Source organism: Enhydra lutris, unplaced genomic scaffold (genome assembly GCF_002288905.1).
Source record: "Enhydra lutris kenyoni isolate GAN:26980312 unplaced genomic scaffold, ASM228890v2 scaffoldscaffold44, whole genome shotgun sequence".
Classification (NCBI taxonomy): domain Eukaryota; kingdom Metazoa; phylum Chordata; class Mammalia; order Carnivora; family Mustelidae; genus Enhydra; species Enhydra lutris.
Genome location: NW_019154128.1, coordinates 6,653,285 through 6,677,380, shown reverse-complemented (window position 1 = coordinate 6,677,380; position 24,096 = coordinate 6,653,285). Strand labels below are relative to the sequence as shown.

The window sequence follows — 24,096 nt, the reverse complement described above, 5'->3', positions numbered from 1 at the left end:
TTCTTTCTTTCTTTCTTTCTTTCTTTCTTTCTTTCTTTCTTTCTTTCTTTCTTTTTCCCCTGCGTGTGAATAATGTTGTGTTATTTCCTTATAGTCTCCATGGTTTCTGACAAGAAATCTGATGTTCTATTTTCCCTCCTGTAGAGAAGGTGTCCTTTCTCTTTGGCTGTTATCAGGACTTTTCCCTTTCCTTTCCTTTCCTTTCCTTTCCTTTCCTTTCTTTCCTTTTTTTTTTTTTTTTTTTTTTTTTGTATGTTTAGAAGTTTGACTGTGGGGTGTCTTGCTATAGGTTTCTTTGGATTAATCATATGTGGGCTTATTTGCCTTCTTGATTCTATAGGTTTATGTCCTTAGTCTGTTTTCTCCCTGTTGTTCAGAACGAGTAATTTCTATCATTCTATCTTAAGGTTGACTAATTCCTTCCTGTTCACTGTATTCTGATATTGAGCCTATACAATTCAATTTTTTACTTCAATCATTATATTTTTCAGTTCTAAAATTTCCATAAGGTTCTTCTTTATATCTTCTATTTCTTTGCTCAGATCTCCTATTTTTTTTCATATGTTTCAAGTGTGTTTGTAATTGTTCATGAAACATTTTTATCATGGCAGTATTCAAAATTTTTTGGCCAGATAAATCTAACATCTCAGTCATCATGATAGTAGTATCTATTAATTTTCTTTCTTTCTTTTTTTTTTTTTATTCATTCAGTTTGACATCTTCTTGATTCTTGGTACAATGAGTGATTTTTTTTTTTTTTACTGGAACATGAATATTTGGAGTATTAGTTATCAGATTCTGGATATTATTTATGCCTTCTGTTTTAGATGACTTCTTATGACACTAAGTGGGAGAGGGAGGTGCCATATTATTGCCACTTAGGGGTAGATTTTCAGGTTCCTCACTTTGCTTGATTGACTACCTGAGGGGGATGCTTCATTACTATATGGGGGCTGGCAATTCTGTATTCTTACTGGTTCTCTCTTGGTACCTATTTGGCTGAGAGGGGTTAGGAGTACCTCCTTGCTGTTCTTCTGGTGGCCTCCACTGACACTCTAGTAGAGTGGTGGCTTCATATCTGGTGGGTAAAAGAGCAAGTCCTGACTCCACTAGGCCTCCTTTGACTGACCTCGGTGACGAGGATGTGAGAGACCTCATTATTGCAGGCTCTGGAAGTCCAGATTCTCCACATAGTCTTACTGGCATCATGGAAGAGAGTTACCACCCAATTGTGAAGAAAGTCCTACCTCTGTGCTTTTTTCTTTCTTAAACCACCTCAATAGAGGGGTTGGGGTTTTCCTTATAGTCTAGTAAACATAGAATCTAGATTCCACACTCAGATTTTGCTAAGACTGAGACCACGGTTTCTTCTTTGGTGTCTGGCAGGAGTAGAGCAGCTATTACCTAAAAGTTTTCTCTTTTTCTACGCTGATTATTTCCTGGTCCAGTGTATAGATGGAGGAGGCTTTTGTTGGGACTTTTGTTGTCTGTCATCATTGGCATTTCCAGCCTGATGGCTTCTTCAAGTCTGGGATATGAGAGGGAAGAAGAAAACCCAAGAAACTCAAAACTGTGTTGTTTTTCAGATCTCAAGGTCCCTAGCTGGTTTTCCTTCTTCTGGCTACTTTTAGAACCTTCCTTTATTTCTAGATATTGTAGTTTTTTTTTCTTTCCTTAGTGGAAGGGTTAGAGGAAAATGCATATTCCATCTTTCCAGAAGCAGAAGTTGGTTCTTTTTCTTCACTCTTCATTGTCTTACCTACCCCGCCCCCAACCCCACAATCCTTAAAAGGTACCTAATTTGGGCATCCCTAAGTTCTGTCTTAATATTCTCCACTTTTGGGTCACTGTTTGCAATATGTCAACTCCTTTCAAAGAGAGATGATTGCAGCATAAGATCTCCTGGTGTATTTTATAGATTCTTTTCTCTAGTGCACTAGAGAAAAGTACACTAGTACACTCTTTGACCTATATGTAATTTTCTAAAATTTCTGGATTTGTCTTTGATTCGTCTGTCTCACTGAGAGCTAAACATTGATGAAAAACAATCAGTGTTTTTCTCTCTGCACTTACAGAACAAGTTTGGCCATGAGATGTGTGGCTTTTCTACACCAAGCAATTCTCCAGTTTTCTGAGGGCACCAACTGGGTGTGCTATAATTCAATTCCATTCTGACATTATCTACCTGGAGTTAGTGTCAGAGCCTATTAATGAAAGGCTCAGTCTCCTAAGACTGTTCCCATTACAGATGCCAATTGTAAGTCCCTGTACTTCTTACTGACCAGCTATAAATTGAGGTTCCCGTGATGCCCTCCTTAGGTTCAGTCATTTGCTAGAACAGCTTATAGAACTTAGGGGAACAGTTGTGCTTCCTGAGGTATTACGTGAGAAAGGGTATGATAAAGAATGCAGATGAATAGCCAGGCAAAGAGTTATAAAGCAAGATCTGGAAGGGTCTCCAGGGCAGGAAATTTTGTCCCTGTGTGGTTGCATTTTATCACCCTCTCACCAGGTAGATTTGTTCATCAGCCCTTAACCTCTCTGAGCACGATAGTTGAGGGATTTCTATGGTGCCTTTATCACATGGACATGATTAATTATTAACTCACCAGCTCCTTTCCCTTCCCCAGAAGATGAGGCAATGAAGCTGAAAGTTAAAAGCTTCTCCTCATGGCTTGGTCTTCCTGGTGACCAGTCCTCATCCTCTGGCTATCCAGAAGCTCACTATGAGTTGCCTCATTAGAACCAAAGTCACTTCTGTCACCCAGGAAATTCCAAGGAACTTAAGAGCTCTGTGTCAAGAACTAGGGTCAAAGGCCAAATATACTAAAAGATGCTCCTAGCACTTCTATCACTTAGGAAATCCCAAAGGTTTTAGGAGCTTGGGATGAGGGCCAGGAAATTGAGAATGAAGACCAATAATGTAAATATTTTTCTTGTATCAGAGAATCACACTCTTTTCCCTCATCCAGACCAGGAACATGTTCTGTTGGAACAAGTGTCAAAATGTATTTCGCATGTCATCTCCTTTCATACATACCACCTCTTCAGTGAAAACCATCATCTCCTTCCTGGATTATTGACAGACCGGTGTTCCTGCCTCCATTCTTCAGTAGCAGCTAGAATGACCTTATAAAATGGTGAATCTGATTATGACGTCCCTCTAATCAAAAGTTTCCAGTGGGTCCCATTGCACTCAAAAAAATATCTAAAGTCTTTCTCATGACCACACGTGCTGTGTACTCTACTATTTTGCTGCCTTTCCATTTCATTTCCTACCATGTTCTCTTTACTCTCCATGCTCCAGCCATGGTGGCTTCCTGGGTCAGGGTGCTCCCAACTCAGGACCCTTATTCTTCCACCATGTTTCACATACTATGTCCATACAGGGTTTTGTGCAGACGTCACCCATCAGAGAGGCTTTCTTTGACCAGACTGGTATCCAGTATTATCTCATCCTGTCACTTTGCATGCCCTCACACTTCTCTGTCTGCCTTTGCCGCTATGAATTTACTGGTTGATGTCTTCATTTCTTGTTTCCCTCCATTCAACTGCAGCCTTCTGGTGCAGTGACTATTTCTCATTCATTGCTGCATTCCTAGTGCCTGATATGGTACCGGCACATGGTAGAGTCCCTATAAAGGTATATTGAATGAGAAATACGATTGGATGACATTGATCATTTGTACTGCTTCTGAATTTTCCATGTCATATATAATGTTGCAACATAGCATTTTCCTATTGCATATACATGTATATACATACATTACTATGTAATGCAAAAGAACATGTGTGTACTATGTGTGGAATGGCTCTCCTCTTGGACTTTACTTTCTAAGATTATGCATAGAGCCCTTTGGAGTTTGGGCTTCTCTTAAACTTTTTAGTTACATGTTTGCATCAATATCTTCTTTATTTTCAGTGATGGTTAATTATGTCCATCTGGTGTAAAACTCTAATTGGGCAGTTCTCATCCCTTCATTTCCAAATTCCAGTCTCTAGTCTCTTGGGTAGGGCTTGTCTCTGTTCACTCCATGTATGGAAGACGTGGAGGGTTCTGAGATACCCTCATTGGCTCCTCCTTGCCCACAGAACAGAGGCAGGTCTTCAAATATTGGCTTACCAGGACTTCTACAGTGGGGTCACTCCCTATTTGATTGGCTCATCTCTTCCTTGCTGTATACCCTTGGTAGCCAGGTTGGTGGTGCTGTCCCATTGTCATGGCGCCTAGCCTTTTCTCCGTGCCTTCCTCGTGCCTCTTCCTCCTGAAACTGAAATATCCACAGCCACTTATCTTAATGCCACCTCCTCTAATTCCTTCCTGAACCTCCTCATCTGTAATTTCCTTCCCTTCCCTGCCCCTCTAGTACTTGTTACATTTCTTTTTTCCTGTCTTATATGATAATGACTTGTGTTCATGTCTGATCTTCTGTACCAAATAGAAGCTCACTGAAGATACAGCCCATTTAAGATCCAGTACCAGGTACCTCAGAGCCTTGTGCAGGGAAGGGACTCAGTAGTTTGGTGAACAAAGGTTTAACTCTTTGCTCCTTTTCAGAATTCTTCATGGACAGACTGTACTCACTGTGTTTCTCTTTTCTTTGCAAACAGTCATGTCATTTGGAAAAATCAAATACCATCTAAGGCCTGTTTTGGAATTACTCCCACAGATTTTTAATGTTTCATTTGTATTTTTTTTCCAATTATTTTATTATTATAAGTCCTTTACAACCTCATAAGGGGAGCATTTTAAAAAATCTCTACAGAAGGATTGCAGATTCAGTTCTGAGACCACTGCAATAAAGCGCACATGCAGTAAAACAGGTCAGATGAATTTTTTGGTTTCCCAGTGCATGTAAAAGCCATATTCATACCACACTATAGTTTACTACTAAATGTTTGATAGCATTATATGTAAGATAATATGTATGCCTTAATTAAAAAATACTTGACTGCTAAAAATAATGCTAACCATCAGCTGAACTTTGAACAAGTTAAAATCACTGATCACAGATCACCATAACAAATATAATAATAACATAGAAGTTTGAAATATTGGGAGAATTACCAAAATGTGATATAGAGACACAAAGTGAGCACATGCTCTTGGAAGAATGGTGCCAATTGATTTGCTCAAGGACACAGAGCTGCCACAAACCTTCAGTTTATAAAAAATGCAGTATCTGCAAAGCACAGTAAAACAAATTGCAGTAAAACAAGGTTTGGCTCCATATTCATAGTTGCACTATTTTTGAGTGGGGAGAAATTAAATGTATCTTTCAGCCCCAGCATGTGACTAAATGTTGTAAGAATGTGTGACTGACATAAATCAGTTAATTCTGTTTTGTTTACTGAATTCCATTCTGTTTATGTATTTATTTCTTTCCATATTCTTATTGTTCGTTTTTACTTATGTACTCAATTTGATTCCATTTATTTTTTTAAAAGATTTTATTTATTTATGTATCTATTTATTTGAGAAAGAGAGAGATCAGGGAGAGTGGCAGAGGCAGAGGGAGAGGCACACTCCCAGGTAGACAGGGAGCCCCCACGGGGGGCTCAATCCCAGGACCTGGGCTGGAGGCTGATGTTTAAGTAGCTGAGCCACTCAGGTGCCCCTGTATTTATTTTTAGGATTGAATTCTTTCACTCAGTCTTTGTCCACTTAGCATTATCATGCAATGCTAACAGCTTGTTGCTATTTCAGATCAAAATGATGTTTCTCACTACTTCCTGTTTCTCATTACCTATTGCTTACTACAATTCTGTTTTTAAAAAGTGTGTATTTGGTTGCTCTGTGAATTGGGATACACGAATCCAGCATTTTTACCTTTGAATGAACTTGCTTATTTCTCTTAATACTGAAAAACAAATTTAACGTACTCTGTAAATATTTACCTTTATTTCCCCCCAGCCAAATAGGCCTGGCTCATTTTTGACTATTCTTTACGTTAAATCCGGTATTTTCCAGAGTTGCTTCAAGAAGGAGCAGACTGGGAAGCTAGTTCTGAGTCAGGCTGCCTCCGCTGCCTTTGTTTCCCAGGGTACTCAACACGAGCTTGGAAAATATTGGTGGATCTAATAAACGTCATTATTTTTTCTTTACGCTCTCATAAAATACGGAGTATTAATTGGATGGTTTGTGCTTGTCTGTACCTGGAGGCTGCACTGTCTCTCCAGAGGGCTTTCTTTGTGCCTTGCCTATTTCCCATTTCCCACCTGGTGGTGTCACTTGTTCATTAGAACTGTATATAATTTTTGAAACTTTGTATGGTTTCTTGTTATCGTTGATGGTGGTGGTGGTTCTCTGTAATTCAGATTCTTACATTGTTGCCCTTTTGTGGATCCTGCTATCTGGAAGCTTCCTGTCTTCTCTTCCCAGCATTTGACAAATAGATTATTTTAAGTGTAATGAAAAATTAGAGTGAATCAATTGCTTTGTACTCAGCTACACAGAGCTCTTTAGCTTTCAGCTCAGTTTGTTTCAACACTTGTATGCAAAGAGAAATTAAAATAGATTCAGTCTAAGAGGTTTGTCTTAATGGTGTATTTTGTACGGAACCCTAATCCTGTGCCCCTTCTCACTAAGTGAATTTCTACAACAATTTAAATAAAATAAACTTTTTTTAAAAAAGATTTCATTATTTATTCAACAGAGGGAGACAGCAAGAAAGGGAACACAAGCAGGGGGAGTGGCAGAGGGAGAAGCAGGCTCCCAGGACCCCGGATTGCTTAATGACTGAGCCACCCATGCACCCCTAAAATAAAACAAACTTTAAAGTACCATCCTCGCAGACTTTTATGTGCTAGTAATAAAAAGTGAATGACACAAGTACAATGCCCCAAATACTACTAAGTAGAACTTAGCAGGAAATATAAAGAAGAGACTAAAATGGGGAGGTAACCCACAGCCTAGGGCCAAAGATGCCCCCCCACCCCCCCATTTTGTACGATCTGGGGGTAAAAATTGGCTGTTATAATTTTAAGCTGTTAAAATCAAAAGAAGAATGATATTTTGTGACATGTAAACTAGTAGGAAATTCTCATTTCCGTGTCCACACATAAAGTTTTATTAGGACATAGCCGCTCGTACACTTAGGTATTGTCTCTGGCTCCTTTTGTACTATGACAGCAGAGTAAAATCTGGCCTGTGACCTGGAAATATTTACTATGGGGCTTTTGATAGAAAATAGTTAGCTGACCCCCGGACTGAGCAGTAGATTGTACTTGTGGTAGCTCACGTTCTGCCTTGTAAAAACTGTGAAAAAGTTCATCTTGTTTTTCCTGATAACCAATCTATTTCTCCATAACATTTGATGAGATAATGACCCTGGAGAGCAAATTCTGTCTATTCAAGTTCATTTACCCAAGGAAGAGTCGGGGTTGGGGAGAGCTGTAAGTGAAAGCACATTTGCAAATGTTGATTCCTTTGTTTTATTCTGGGAACGAAGAAATTTAAGAAGACTTTTGTTTTGTTTTCCTGCTACGTTTGACTCTCGTCATCCGTACACCCTACATGCTTACACACCAAACCTTCCAGCCCGCAGAGAGTGTGTTATAAGATTTGAGGTCTCTGCTTTATGTTCACCAGAAATCACAGAACTAAGATCTTAGTTGACCACCCTTCCTTTAATCTCTCCTTATTCCTGGAATAACTGGGCAGACCCAGTAACTACCTTCCAGTTTCAAGCACAAGGTCACTCGGGCCAATCAGGGGGGGACCTGAGCTTTCATAGAAGAAAGGAGAGGAGCGTTTTCAAAATGTAAACACAGGATCTTGTTAAACAGCACCTGCTGGTTTGTTGCTATTCTTTTCTGATATCTGCTGTTAGTTTATATGTTACTTTTCCGACTAGTGTCTATGTTACGAAGTATCCCTTCAGGGGCCAGACGTCCCCCTCCTTGTTCCCCAGCACCTGTCCCAGTGGCCCTTTTGTCTCAGGCCATCCTGCATGTCTGTTTCTGCTTTTCTCCCATTGACCGTGTTTCCAACCCTCCGTCCTTAGGATAAGAACCTTCTTGAAGCCCAGTGACAGGAGACCATATCCCACGTGAGAGCCCTGGGTACCTGGGTCTGTGTGGCAAGTAAAGGAAAGTGAGAGGCCATGCGGAGAAGTGGGAGCCACCAGGGAGAAATGGGAGCCACCATAGTGGCCTGAGTGACACCAGTGAGCCTTGCTCACTCTCTAGTCTGTCTGCAGAGGAACCTGTTCCTTGCTTCTGTGCATTTCTTTAGAACTGTTTCCTTGGGGCACCTGGGTGGCTCAGTTGATTGAGTGTCTGCCTTTGACTTGGGTCATGATCCCTGGGTCCTGGGATCGAGCCCCATATCAGGGCTCCCTGCTCAGTGGGAAGCCTGCTTCCCTTTCCTTCTGGTCCCCCCATTTGTGCTCTCTCTCTTTCTCTGTAAAAAAGGTAAATAAAATCTTAAAAAAGAACTCTTTTCTCTTGTGTTCTCATGGTGGGGGGGACCAACATGGGGGGGATTCGTGACGTCACAGGTACAGTGGTGCCTTATCATGGTTACAGTTCTTGACATACGTCAGTGTGTCCCCATTTTGCAAGTGAGCAAACAGGGCCCAGGCCTGGTTGTAACCTCCCCATGGTCACGAGCAGCATGGGGAACATTGGGTCTGAGGCCGGGGACAGTCATCATATAGCATCCATCAAGGCCCACGGCACACACGACGCCTTCAGGCTGGGTTTTATTGCCCTATGCTCCTGAGAGGAGCTGATTTCACTTAGACTCAAGGGGGCTGTTAGGGCCAGGCCCATCCTTATTACTCAGGGAATGTTGCCCGGAGAAGCAGGACTCAGTGTGAAGAGAAGTTACAAAGATGAGGTTCTCAGGGGATGTTCTTTAACTTCTCTGTTGAGCACAGAGGTCAGCAGGGCAGAGGTCATGGGTGAAGGGTGGCTCAACCGGCTGAATACATTTATTCCCCAACAGTGATTGGAGCCTCCGAGAATATGAATAAGAACTTGATCAGGGTGGGTGGGATGATTTGAATCCCCATGTAAAGGTGTTCACATTATTAATTAGAAATTCTCTAAATTTCTTCAAATTAGCAGGATCACTTTTTTGTTGTTTTTCACAAGCTGTGCCATGCCGTGTCTTTAGTACAATGTGTAGAGTTTTAAGGGTGGGTTTATTAAACTTGCTGTAATGCTAAGCTTCTAAGACTCATTCTGTCATTGTAGTATCCTGTTCCTATAGTTCAGATAACTTCCGTTTGCTGCTTTAATTCTGAACTGTGTGAGGTGCCTTCAGGATGGCTGGCTGTTGTCCTATAAATAAGGGCTGTCCTCATGTAAGCCCTGTCAGGTGACCTTCCTGTGTGAAGTTGCTCCTTAGGTTACCACATGTGCTGGTACAACCCACATTCTGCTCCTCTCCCCCTGCTTCCAGCCCCACCCCCCCAAACATGGTCATTGTATTAAAGCCACACTGGGCTCCACCATGAATTAGGAGGTATTTTCCTCCATTTCTTTACCTCCTCGGAGGCTCTTCATGCCTTCTCTACGCATTTATTTATTTATTTATTTTTAAAAGAATTTATTTATTTATTTGTCAGAGAGAGAGAGAGAGAGAGAGAGAGAGAGCGCACGTACATAAGCTGGCAGAGGCAGAGAGAGAAGCAGGCTCCCTGCCCAGCAAGGAGCCCGATGCAGGACTCAATCCCAGGACCCTGGGATCATGACCTGAGCCGAAGGCAGTGGCTTAACCAACTGAGCCACCCAGGCATCCCTTTCTCTGTGTATTTAATGTCTGTCCTTTCAGGAATCCCTGCCAGATGCTACTTCCTCCATAATGTTCTTGCTGATTTCCTCCTTCTCTAACCCCTAGAGCTTGTCGGGGACCTCATCACACAGTGTCCTATATTAGAGTAGGTCATAAACATCAGTTCCTTCACCTTGATTAGAAACTCTGAGACTGGAGATCATGGTGGTTTACATCTCTTAAGTAATAATTACTAGAAGTGCCTTTGAAGGATTGAGTTGGTTGTTTCTGAAGGAGCGGACCTCTGAAAAATGAAACATACTTAGCATTCCAAGTGCACTAGCCTGAAATTGATAAAAGACTTATTTATTTGAGAGAGAGAGAGAAGGAACATGCATTGGGTGGGGGGGGGCAAAAAGAGGAGGAGAGAGAGAATCTCAAGCAGACTCCCTGCTGAGTGCTGAGTCTGACGTGGGGCTCAATCTTATGATCCTGAGATCATGACCTGAGCCGAGATCAAGAGTTGGAAGCTTAACCCACCAAGCCACCCAGGCCGCCCCTGAAAATAAAGATATTAAAGAAGTTGCAAACTCTGCTCAATCCCAGAGGGGACAGTGGTAACCCGAAAGCTGGGGTGTGATCCCCCGGCCTTGGCAAGACCCTGTATCTCCTTGAGCCTCAGTTTCCACTGAGATCAATAAATTTTAAAAGATGAAAACAACTTCCCTGCCTTCCTTAAAGTTTTTATGAGGATGAAATGAGACGTCACCTTTGAAAATGTGTTGGAGATCACAAAAGTGCCTCAAATATAAAATCATGTGGTCTTATTTAAGAAAACTTCATTGGAGGTAGACAACAGCTGTGCTGTGTCAGTATGGTGTACCCGTATCATTGAGCTCCTGATGTAAAGTTGCATTCGTGCCTGACTGTGCTTCCTGAGTAGTTTTAAGATCATCTGATTTTTACGCCATACTCTGTAGCCAGTTATGCTGACCTGGGAGGTTTTGGAATAGAATCTATTGGTTCTGGCAAAGAGAACCAGTTTATCTTTTCCTAATTCTTGCATACCCCCAATGCTTTGTCTTTATTTTTTCCTTCACAGGTTTCCATCTGTATCACAAGTTGCCCACGATAGTGCCTGAGAGCTGCCTCCTTATAATGGTTGGCCTGCTGCTAGGAGGGATTATTTTTGGGGTTGATGAAAAGTCCCCCCCTGCAATGAAGACTGATGTGTTTTTCTTGTATCTGCTCCCCCCCATCGTGCTCGACGCAGGCTATTTCATGCCCACTCGCCCCTTCTTTGAGAACATTGGCACCATTTTCTGGTATGCTGTGGTAGGGACCCTCTGGAATTCCATTGGCATTGGGGTGTCTTTGTATGGTATCTGCCAAATTGAAGCCTTTGGCCTGAGTGACATCACTCTGCTCCAGAATCTACTTTTTGGCAGCTTGATCTCAGCCGTGGACCCAGTGGCTGTGCTCGCCGTCTTCGAGAACATTCATGTCAATGAGCAGCTCTACATCCTGGTGTTTGGAGAGTCCCTGTTGAATGATGCAGTGACAGTGGTGAGTAACAGGTTCATGCTGTGTCCCCCCAACACCACCGGCCCCCCAGGTCTGCATCAGCTTTCTGACAGTGACAGCAGAGGGGAGAACCACAGGCACCAACCACGCTTGCACAGTCACGCAGCCCTGCACTTAGATGGGCCCCTCACTTGGTTTAAGGCTCTGTCACTGCTGTCTTGAAGTGCTTTGTAAAATGTCTTTTATTGATTATTTTTGATTGATTATTACACAACGGGCCCCTCACTTTCGTGTTGCATGGGGTTGCACAGACTGTGTAGCTGGTCCCTGCTTACAAGGTCCTGCTGGTATCAGAGGACCATGAAAGCGAGGGTGACCTTTCCTATCTGAGGATTTCTCAGTCGGCATTTTGAAAATGACGGTCTTTGATCAGAATTCAAGGACTTCGGGCCCTTCAGAGCTCTTGGTGAGATGTGACGCTGTCAAGAGTGAACATGCAGAACAGAAGCGAAATGACAATGCCCTCCACGTGCCATTCTGGGTCCGGGATGGTTTATTAATTCCTTTATGATTTCAGGCCAGTTTTTCATTACACTCTCACTTTCTGTCACTGCTCAGCCAGCTTATTTCTGATCCCCACCGCTTTCCTGTGATTGGATATTTATTCAGAAAATGCTAATTTATTTTTAATTCTCGCTAATTAACACATAATTAGAGTCAGAGGCTGTTGTGATCTTCATGTGAGCAGAATTTACCTCTGGCCCGCTTTCTGAGCTCAGGCAAAGTGTAGGGAAGTGGTGAGGAAGCCTCCCACCCCCACACAAGCCTACAAAATGGTCCTCTCCCAGTGAAAGACACTCCGGTGACCCCGTATAGCTAAACCCATGAGGGGGCGCCAGTGATGCTGTTTTATTGTGTTAGCCGCCATTAACCTCTTGTGAGGGCCTCCTGTGTGCTTGGGTCTTTGTGACCACCTACGTGGTCATTATTTTTCCCATTTGGTAGGTAAGAAAGTTGAGGCAGAGAAAAATTAAGTAACTTACCTAACTTATATTACTTCGTTTGTTCCTCCCATTAAAATATGATTCCTGATTCATTTAAACATCAGTGTAGAAACCAACATCACTCCCTGTTAGCTTATAAACAAAATAAAATATCATTTTGAAGGTTGTCCCTTAGCTCCATGTGGACGTTATTATGTAGAAAGTAATTTATTGATAAGGAAATCCCATTTTTTAGAATAGCTGCTAAGATAGCTGTTTTGAGGCAGCTAAGATCCCTCACTCAAGTAACCAAATACACTTCATTTATTCCATTATTCACTAACAGTGATTAATCATTAACTTACCAATATTAAATTTTAACTGGGAAAGTACCACAGCAATGAAGACATTTTATAATTTATCCTAATTTCCAGAGGCTTCAACATTTTATTGTGATTTATGTTTGCTATATACATGTTACCCTCATTGAGGTAGATCGAGGACATTTTCATGAGGTTTTCTTGGATTTCCTTCATGTTCAGGCAACGTTATAAAGAAATAATAACACCCTGGTGCACTTCTTCTAGGGCCGTCCAGCCAAGCCAGCTCAGTTTTAGAGTGACCCACCCTGCCTTTACGCTGCTTTCTCTTCTCTTAAAGAATTTCTCATTCAGACACCTCAGTGTCCATTCTTTGAGTTCGTCGAGACTCAGATCTGAGCCAACAGTCTGGCTAGATCCCTGTTCAAACTGCGTGAAGGCCCCAGGCTTTCCAGGGTCACATCTGGTGCTTCCTGTCAAGAGGCCCCAAGCCGTCAAGTGTGATTTTATGGACAGAGAGGGAGGCCTGACCAAGAGAAGGCAGTGGGCCGGATTGAGGGCGCCATTCCAATGCAGGAAGGAAGACAAGGACAGAGAAAGGGCATGGCTGCTCTTTAGATGTGCAATCCCCTGTTACAAGGCCAAAGCCTATAAGTCAATGACTAACGGTTTCCAGTGAATAAGCCTTCCTCGAGTTAGATACCCTGGGCTCAGAGCCTGTGGACCCTTAAAGCCACAGCCATAAGATAGCAAGGCAAACCCAGGGGTTTTGCCTTCCTAACACTGAAGAAAAGGCCACCAGGTATGATATTCCTTGAATTGGCTGAATAGTGGGCTGAATGGATCAGGTGTTAGGAATAATTAGAATGACATTGTAAAAAGTGATCATTTTGCCTCCCTTGTCAGGACCCTCAGAGTACAGAGGTGGAGATGCTTTATGGATGATTCTTTGATGTCTAGTCTTATCTGTGGGAGAGATTTAAGGAACCCACGGATTAAGGAACTCATCATGAAAAGTATGGACCCTGCTGCTCACAGTGAAAATGATGAGTTACTAGGAGTCACAAATAGAAGGGTGAAGATTAAACAGAAAAGATTCGTGTTAAAAAACGTAGTCTAGAGGATGAGTAAAATTATAGGTCTGTGCAATAAATTCTGTCCCCAAATCATGGTAGATTCAGTATGTAGCTAGCAGAGTTAAGGGGAGAAAACCTACCATGAAAATGTCTCCGTGCAAAGAGAAATTGACATTATATAAATGATGGTCCGACAGTGCCATTATCCAAGGTTACAGTAGATTGGAATCGATTGGAGAAATGACAGCTGAAGGAACAAAGGTCAGATTTTTAAATGGGATTTTTGTGCTTTCCCTTAGCTTAAATATTAGGCAAAGATCGCTCAGGTTCTCACTTATAAGATCAGTGCTGCCCCTCTGCAGTAGTCCAGAATCAAATGACTTATGTTCATATGGTAATTTCCGACATCATTTCTAGAACATGTTAATAATGCAAACATTGAATAATCAAATGCATTTTTCAAGAACACTTAAAGAATTTCTTCAACAGGCTTGGTTACGGAGAGCTGGTTCTTTGGAACCAGGCTAGGGGTGGGGTTTATGGCCCAGGCATTATGTGCTATGCACTGGAATTTAACTTCAGGAAGCTGGAAGGTAAACAGTAACCACTTGGTACTCATTTTTGCTCTTGCAAATTGCAGAATATATTTTAAATTCCTTAGGCAAAAATGTTTCTTGTATTTCATATTTTAAAAAAAGGGTGACCTGAAAACTATTTTTTTCTGGAACAGAGCTTTTCTGATAAAAAACCGGTATTCTTTGCATCATTGTGTTACACAATTTCACTGAGTTCTTGCACCTTTTAAATCAAAGGTCCAAATAGAGAATTTCTAATTCTTACAATACTCTAGTATTTTAGGATCTCATACTCTACCACTTGAGCTAGCTGAGTGGTTAATATAAGTATTTTAAAAATCACAGTAACGAGTAGAATAACCTAAAAGTGCTTTCCCCTTCCCTCAACTGTTACATTAGCCCACCACAAAACACAGGCAGTGCTGGTATTTTAGTCTTCAAAAAATGCAGTTTTTTGAGTTTTTTAAGTTGAGGAAAACTTTGCACAGACCAACTAGAGACATAGTTGTAGCCAACATGCCTAGTACACGTGCATATGCATATACATATATAAATTCTAACTTCAGAAGCACTTTCCTACATAGATACCCTTGCAATACAGTTAAAGTATTTAAGAGGAATGAGCTAACTATGGGTTATAGCCAGTGGTAACTGAAAGAATTTTATCTTGATCACTGGGTATCAGGTTCAGTGTAAACCAGGTGGGAAGGTATGGAAAGCCTTCTGGTTGTCAAGGCAACGTCTCTACCTAAGACATTGCCCCGTAACATTGCCCTGGCTTCCGAGGCAGTAGAATGATTGAACTGGAGCTCCTGCCCTGTGTGCTGAAGGTACAGCGCCTGTGACTCAGCTCTGTTCTGTGCAAAACCTAAAGAGCTGTTGAAACTGGCATGTCCCTTTGATCAATTTGATGGACTGAGTTGCCAGAAGATGCCTCTGGAAAAACTATGACTGCATGACAGTGGGAACGTAGGGACCCAGGCCTGATCCACCTTTGGAGTCCTCATAAATGTTCTTGGTGGGGTGGGGAGGGAGGGAGGAGGAGGAGATCTGGGTCCTGTGGACGAGGACTCTCTAATTTTGCTGGGGTAGATCCCCAAGAGGCAGTGCCCACTGTGGAAGATGGCCTGTCCCTGAAGCCTGACTGGATTAGGAGATCATCTTTGTTGCAGGAGGGCAGGGGTGAAGGTGATCTGTGGGGGCTGTAGGAGTTCAGGAAGGCTCTTGAGAGGAACGGTGGCTTCATCTGGGCCCTGGAAGATGAATAGAGTTTCCCAGGGCGTAGGGGCTGTGTTCCTGCCAAGAGAAACCGCGAGAGGGAAAGCAGGGGCAGTGGTGAGTGATGGTATTAGGTTTTGTGGAGCCGAGATGAGACCCTCTCCCAGACTGAAGGGTATTGGAAAGCAGTAAAAATAAAACAAACAAAACAAAACAAAAACCTAAAACACCACCACCACCACCACCAGGTGTATTAAGCCTTCCCAAAGTCAAGGATTTTAAACTTGAGAGTGACAAGTGGAATGGCAGTATTTAAGGGAAGTGAATCTTGTGTTGGCTGGAGGGGGCAGTCGAGCAACGGTGAGCTGAGATTTGCTGGTGTGGGTGGGAGTCAGGGAGGGCAGAAGCCTGGGAGTCCGGGGACAGAACTGCAGTGACCAAGTGGCCTGGGGGGAGGGAGGCTGTCTATGCAGAGATGGATGGTGGGGAAGCCTGCCTCTCTCTTCTGGCAGCAGGTGGCCGTCCCTCTTCATCCTTGGCTGTTTGGAGACAAGGGGTATATATAGCCCATCTCTGATCCCATCTCCGGAAATGACCACAGTGTGTTGATGTGGACAGAATCCCGCCGGCAGCACGCCTCTGGTTGGAAGTGGAAAGAGGCTGCTATTTGTAGTCCCTTTCTTTTCTGGCAAATGATCCTCTCAATGTTTTTAAATCCTCAGGGGAAGGAGTTGCTCTTTTTGTTCCTTCTTACTCAAGTCATTTCCTGGTGCTACAATACCAACTGCTTTTGAATATCATACTGACGATGATGAGAAAAGAAAAGCTCGTTCATTTCTAAGTCCCAGTCCACCACTTTCTTCAACAGCAGCAGATCTGTGCTGTCATCTCCTAGGCAGCATGGAAAAAGCCAGTCATTATAAGGAGTGACCCTTGACCACGAGGAGTTTATGATCCAGCAGAAAAGAGGGGGAAGATGACATAAAACCTGCCAATGTGGTGGGCTCTGATGGACCTTCAGGGAGGCAAAGAGCAGAACCGACTTTGCCAAATCCCACTCTGGCTAGCAGGCTCAGAACCTGACTTGTTCTCCCATGTGTAAACCTTGAAAAATGTACCTGGAACGTCAGGAGACCAGGATTCTTCTATCACATCTGATATTTTGTGTGATCCTGGACAAAGTGCTTCTGGAGTTAGAATTTATATATGTATATGCATATGCACGTGTACAGTTTTAGTTTCTCAGAAACCAAATAAGGGCCTAGCATGGCCTGTACCATCAGAGGCCTTCACCCCAGTGTCCTGACAGCCAACTTTCCTGGATAGTCTGGCTGTCAGTAACCCAGGGAGAAGAAGCAGGGTGCCCGCTGGAGTCCTATTTTCCTTGCTGGCTTTGCGGAAAATGTGGTAGGGCCCCAGCCATCACTTCCTGTCTTAGTTGGGTCCTTGGAAACACGTTTGCGAGCAGATTTGCAACAGACATGAAGGGCCAAGCATTTTTGGAGCTTACAAACTAAGACTATGTAATGACTGTTTCAGAAGCCAAACAGCTGTGTGGGCTCATTCCTTTAGAAGAGGGACACGAAATGTATGAAATTACAGTACCTATACACACAAACACACACACACAACACAGGTGACTGCATCTTTGTTTAAGAAAGTTCCTTTGGGTCTCATGTTATAGCAGATGTATGTGGGTGGGGTGAGGAGAGAGGACTTCGGTGCCCTGGGAGAAAGATAGCTTTAGGTGGGCTACCTGCACTGATGGCTGGGGCCCCTTCTGTGGCATGACCCCACCAGAAAGCCTCACAAAGTAACTGACTTCATAGCAGCACTGACCGTCTTTCTCTGTGACCTGTTCCTTCCCCAGCATCGCTAACACAAGCAGGGCCTGTCGGATGACAACTGAGTCTTTCAAGATTGTCTTTTAGATGGTATCTTAAAAATGACATTTTAGGAGTGAGTGGCGTCGTAATTGTGACGTCTCCTCTCCCTCACTTTCAGAACTACCTTTCCAGACAACACACATTTATCTAGCTTTCTGTTCAAAGTTATTCAATATCCTATTAAAACATGAGATGGGGCAATACGGTTTTGCCCCTGGCCATCAACTTGGGGGCACAGAAGAAATGTCCTTGTTAGGAGAATGGGTGGATTTTTCTGTGGCCGCAGTGAAAACGGGGACGTCGGAAGGAGTCTTGACCATGTATTCTCTTTCTCCCACAGGTCCTGTACAACTTGTTCAAGTCCTTTTGCCAGATGAAAACCATTGAGACCATTGATGTGTTTGCTGGAATTGCAAACTTCTTCGTTGTGGGAATTGGTGGGGTGTTAATTGGCATCTTCCTGGGATTTATAGCGGCGTTTACTACTCGGTTCACGCATAACATCCGAGTGATTGAGCCACTCTTTGTCTTTCTGTACAGTTATTTGTCCTATATAACGGCTGAAATGTTTCACCTCTCAGGTATCATGGCGTAAGTATTCTCCTCTTCGTTAAAAGCACTTAATGTCGTGACATTTCATTTAATTTACATATGCTAAGCTAGGATGCTGAGGTCGTTCGTGTAAGTTTCACGAAAGAGGTTTCCTTAAATCCTCTTCAGAAAAATTAAAAATGGATTTTCCTACTCTTTGTTTCAAAGAAATGGAGACACCCAGCCAAATTTATACTAAAGTGATCTGGTGCTAGAATGGAAAACTACTTAAGAATTACCTCTAGGGTCTTGTGGGAAATATGACCATAGTCGGTTGAGGTTGATTGTCAAGTCCCAAGAATCTTCTGGGTTTGATGCCCACTCAGGGTAGTCCCTGTAGGCAGCCCTTACACTTACTCCAGCAAGGTTCTCTCACCTAAACTGCATCTGGGATTCTCGACTTGCTTAGGATATTCATTAGAATGACCTTAGTGGTAGGGAATCTTCACTTGGTATGCTAGATTTGATTTGAAATAATGGCATTAAGTCATTCAGAGCAAAATCCAATGAATAAGGCATGTCATCATGTCATTCTGACTTAGCCTTTCAAATAAAGAGGCGTGATTATAAAGCAAGAAATGTATAAAGCAGGAATTATTTTTTTATGGCTACAGTTAGCCGGTCATTCACTAACAAATTCAGAAGGACCTTCTCAAGAAGGGTGGTGGTTGGATCAGATTCTAGCCTTCCGAGGGTAACTTTGAAGGAGGTTCCTCGTGGGGTGTGGATGTTTTTGTAACAGAGCTTCCAAAAACAAGCCTATTTTATGATGGCTACACCCCGTATAGGATTGGTGAGAAATAACTTTAGTAATGGAAAGCTTTATAAGTTTTCATTTGGACAGGTATTTATTTACAGCTCGAAAGATGCTCGGTTCTACGCGAGGAGGGCCTGCGACATGTTAAGTTTTGGTGTGGTCAGCCCAGGTCTGGTTCTTGAGGTTTTCTCGTGTGGCCTGATTTAGGTGTTGCTTTGATTAAGGACTTTTTGTTTTTCACCTCATGTCCCTGCTTTTGTATCAGAAGCAGATTAGATTTGTGGTAAGAGAGATCAGGTGCCTCTCCCTGAGGAGAGTGGGACCCATTATAATACAAGCCAGGAGTTAAAGGTTGTGTGGTTTTCTGTTTCACCGAGAACCTAAATAAAGCAACATATTAATCCACTTTGACCCAGTAATGAAATGTTCTGTATCTTCCTGGTTGCTATTCATATCATCTGTCTGACTTCCAGTTTCCTCACTGTGCTTTGACCAGTGTCATTGAAAGTGTATGATCAGCGAGTTACAAGGTCTCTACAGAAGGATGGGGGTGGGACTCCGTGTCTGGTGTTCCAGCAATATGCTAATGGAAGTTTGTGGAAGAACCTTGAATCTATTTTGACCACATGCCTAAGGAGGAGTTCTGGAACGCCCATACAGTTGTCTCCATATGTCTGTCAACTGGCCTGGTGTTCGGGGGCAGGAACTGTGATGGGAAGATCCAGAGTTGGGGGGGGATAGTGAAAGTGTTGGAAGGGGTTGGGGCTGTTAGTACATCTTGCTTAGAAATATCCATGAAGGCCAGAGTCCACAGAGGCTGGAAGGTGGTGCTGCATGGAGGCCCTGACCGCCTGTGAAGATGGGATTATGGGTTTACTTGCTCTGGGAATTAGGAAGTAAAGGACAAGTAGGACATCCTATTCCTGGTAAATAGTGCAGGTCATTCTCTGTGTGCTTTGTCGGTGGAAGAAAAACATCACCTCTGTTTTCAACTTCAAAGTGATCATTTCTTTTACAGCTTGGCACACAGAAATGTCCTTTATTACATTGAAACTACTTTGTCATGGCACAGAGTGTGCTAAAATCATAAATTCACTGTTAAATAAGATGCTACAGGAGGTTTAAACATTTTTGGATCAGGAATGACCACACACACCCGTTACTCTGTGATAGCCAGTGAAGGGACAGACTGATATCCGAGTGTGTTTGTTCGCGTAAGTGATACCCTGTTTTCTAATGTGAGGTGATCCGTATGCTCCTCAGAACCCGCCCATGGGTGATGCTTCTGTGTGGTGTACATCGTAGATGCGCATGACCCCTCCGCATTTGGAAAGTGCACCCAAGGGAGCACAATGTGCTCCCCACGTTGCAAGTGCCATCCTTACCTGGCCATGTCGGTCCAGGGGATCCACTATAATGATGTAATTAAAATTGCACATTCAAGTGCACTTCTCTTATAGAACTAGTGTTTTTTTTTTTTTTTCTGCGCTTAAATTTGCACTGTGTTTAGGAATTCCTGTCATACCTCATGCTAATTGCACGCTTTTGCCATTTAAAAACCAATTTTAAGGTTAATGGGAAGGAAGGCATGTAACGTGCTGAGCGTGCTCAGTAATCTGCCTTGTTTGCTTAAGAGAAGGGAGCGGTCACACAGAAAGGAAGAGGCACTGAGGGTAGGCAGCCAGGGAGCAGAAAGGTTAAAAGCCCCTCTCAGAATCTGTAAAATGGTGTAGCAACGTAACGCTGTCCTGCGTGAGTTTGGCTGGCTCTCCTCCCTGTCTCCCTCTCCTCCTTCCTTCCATCCGACTCTTCTTCCTCTCCCTTCCCCTTCGGATTGCCTTTCAGATCCCACAACCCTCTGTGCCTCAGCTCTGTCTTGGGCAGGGTCTGAGGCAGCGTGTCCCCGATTGAGATCACTCCAGGAGCAGGAAGTTAACACAAAAGTCTGATTAAAAAGAAACATCCTTCCATAGAACAGAAGAGTTGGGTCTGGGTTCGAAATGCAGATCAGTGTTTTCAGTGGAGAAGCTCTGGGCAGGACTTCAGCATCTTGGTTCCTTTGGAGAGATGTCGGAAGCGATGTACTCTGGACATTCACAAAGCCCCGTGGCAGCTCTTCCTTTTGGGTCAGGGAATTGTGGTGTGAGGTCATTTTCACTGACAACAAGTAAGTGAAATAATGAGAGGTGGCGTTCTATCTGCCTTCTCCTCCTGTCTTATAAAAGCTTTTTGGAGGGGTGCCTGGGTGGCTCAGTTGGTGGAGCATCTGACTGTTTCAGGAAAATGCTCACAGATAAAACACTGACAAGTCCCCATTGTCCCCTTCCTTTACCCAAAGACACAGATTTCCTTTCCTTTTTTTTTTTTTTAAGATAATTCCTTAAATAAGATCCATAGTAGGACTTTGTTCCCTCCTTATGAGCAGCAGACACCTTTTCTTGTCCTTACCTGTACCTCTCACATTCCCCTGTGCTCTAGCCAACGAGGCGCTGAAAATACACGGTCATGAAGGAAGGGAGGCTGGGTCTCCACAGAAGCTTGCGGCCTCTCGGGATGTGTAGAATTTCTCTTTCAGGTGCTCCAGGAATTTCAAAAAGGGGCTAAGTCATCCTTTGGACAGAAGAGTAGGCACTCAATATTTCTTTTTTTCTCTCTTTCTCTTTTTTAAAGATTTTATATATTTATTTATTTGAAAGAGAGGGAGAGAGAAAGCATGAGCAGGGGTGGGGGGAGGGGACTGGTGAGGAGCAGAGGAAGAGGGACAAGCAGACTCTGTGCTGAGTGCAGGTCCTGACATGGGGCTCGATCCCACAACCCAGAGATCATGACCTGAGCGGAAATCAGGAGTCAGATGCTCACCTGACTGAGTCACCCAGATGCCCCAACTGTTTTTCTTTGTTTTTTCATGGATTTGTAATTCCCTAGTCATCCTTCTCTTGAGGGTATTTAAAATGTTTTCTACTTGCTGTTTCAATTATTCCAGCAGTGTTATGGCAAAGAAAATAGGAAATGGTAAATATTAGTCCTGTCTTATGAATGAGTAAATTGGGGCTCAGATGGGCAAAAAAATATGGCTGTGGGTGAGTCTGTGGAAGTTGGGCTTGGACCTTAGGTCTCTAGTTCTCAGGCTGGCCAGCTTATGTCCCAGCACCCACTTAAAAAATAAAAACAAGCACATTTCAATGAAAAATTTTAAGTGAGACTTTAAACAGGAATTTTCAGAATGATAAGCTCAGGCATGAAGTCTAGGAGGAGGCCAAGCTAGTGGGACAGAGGCAGTTGCCGCTGAAGATGTGGACACCATGATTCTTTCTCTTTCTTGTTTCTCTGTGTATGAGCCGGTGTATTTCACACTTTGAGAAAAATAGGAAATCATGCCCTTATTTGCCATTTTGAAGCTTCTGCCCTGGTTCCTCTGGACGGGTCTGCCAACGGTAGTGTTGAGGAGATCACGTCTGTAAGATAGAGTCATGTGAATTCACAGTCAAGTAAATGTGCCAGAATGTTCCTCCTCACAGAATGGTCACATGTTCTGGTCTTCTCCAAATATGGCAAAAAAATGAACACACGACATTGCGAGACATTCATAGAACCTTATACAAATCATCTTACGTATGTACAGATATATGTACATTTACATGTATGTATGTGTAGGACAGGCTTCTTTTATTCATTTTTTTCCCAGACTTGTCTCATGTTTACTGAATATTTTTCTTAATGTCATGACGTGACCTGGAGCTTTAACGAATCAGTCTGGGTAATGCAACCTGGATGCATACTTGTTTGCCCACAGGCTGTCGGTTATTACACACTCTCCGGCTTGGCCTTCACGCAAACCCAGTTGGTCTCAAAGCCTGTCCAAACAGAGAGCAAGCCCATCACATCCGCTTACTTCTAGTGTGAACTTCAGACTTCAAATGCACGCCCGTCTGCAACACACGTACTTTTCCCCACACGCATACTTTCCCCGACATGCACGCAAAGAAGCAATGGCCTTTAAGGACTGTGTGTGGTTCCTAACTGGCTTATGCTGAAGCCAGCCCTTGAAGTCAGTCGTTAGCTTCCGGGCAGGCCAGCTGGGGTGCTTAAAGCATGACAGGTAAAGAATGGATAGGGGATGCTCTCAGGGACAGGCCCAGGTCCTGGTGCCATGTGGCTGCCAATGCGCGCACATTGCAATCTATGTATACTTCCACAGATACGTGCCTCCCGTCTAAACTCTGTTTTCCTCTAGCTCTTTAGAGCTTGTAATGTCCTAACATTTTGGGGGCATAGAGATGGACAGAAACTTATTCTAAATAAGCAAGACATAATCTTATATCTAGCAGCATCAGCCAAATGAACAGAGAGGTACTCTGTTCTATAAAATCTCAACGATTACAAAGATCCAAAGTGTAACTAACAAAGCTTATACCAGTTTCCAAGGCAGATGCCAGCTCTGGTCTCTATGAACAGGCTTTGCTCTGAGTCTCCAAAATGCCTCATTCCCATCAGCACTGTCCCCAGGAATGCTTTGGTGTACTTGACATTGGCTGCACAATAAGAATGAGGCATTGGTAATGTTGGGCACCACACTTCTTCAACACTAATTTCAGATTCCTACAGGACTACCCAGCGTATCTTAGTTTCTTGTATGATATCAGCTGTTTGACATGTACACATTGGCAGGTTCATGACAGATAGTAACATTTAATACACAATTGATTGTGAATGAGCCTTTAAAAAACAACAACAGAAAACAACTTTTAATTCTTGTCCCAGCGTCCTAATCTATACCTCAGAGTTACACAGAACATCTCTCAGCCGAATAAGCAGGCCTAGGGAACCAATCTTTATAGCACAAGTAACAAGCATCAGTCCTCGGTTAAATTTACCTTGTCCTCATTCCAAAAAAACACATCTACCTGTCTAACCTACCAAAGTGAAAATTATTCAGACTTTGATGCTTGGAGTTTTAGTGAACACACTTTCAGGAACGGCCTCCAGCTCTAATATCCTTCATTGCTCCAGGTGACAGGTCTGTTTTCTCAAGAGCAGCACGGGGCATTTGTAATGGGGGCTCCTTTACTGGGGAATGGAGAGAATGGAGTGGGACTGGAGATGAAGTGGGAAGAAGCTCAGACCATACTTTTGTTCTGCTCTATTAGTCTGTGCCACATCATGCTCCAGCCCTCAGAAACTGAGCATAATGGTTCTAACACACGTGCAAATACACGGGGCCACTTGGCCCTCAATGTCAGCCCTTTGGATTATGAAGAAGAGCAGGGAGAGTAGAGAGTTTAGAGGGGAGGACAGAGGGGACCACGATGGTAGGCTTAGCTCTCTCGTTCTGTGACCTCTGCTCTCTTCATTGGCTCATTATACCTTCTATTGCCTTGGCAAAACAAAGCTTTACTGTCGATTTTGGTGTATGCCTTCACTTACAACTCTGGCCAAAACTGACCT

At 43.1% G+C, this 24,096-nt stretch overlaps 1 protein-coding gene across 1 annotated transcript in view; it reads left to right on the top strand.

The window, feature by feature from the left end:
- Positions 1 to 24,096, top strand: part of LOC111155881 (solute carrier family 9 member A2) — a 104,149-nt gene that overhangs the window by 29,588 nt on the left and 50,465 nt on the right. The window contains exons 2-3 of the mRNA XM_022516332.1: positions 10,824 to 11,287; positions 17,644 to 17,894. Of these exons, the coding sequence (XP_022372040.1) occupies positions 10,824 to 11,287; positions 17,644 to 17,894 (715 nt within the window). The remainder of the gene's footprint in view (positions 1 to 10,823; positions 11,288 to 17,643; positions 17,895 to 24,096) is intronic.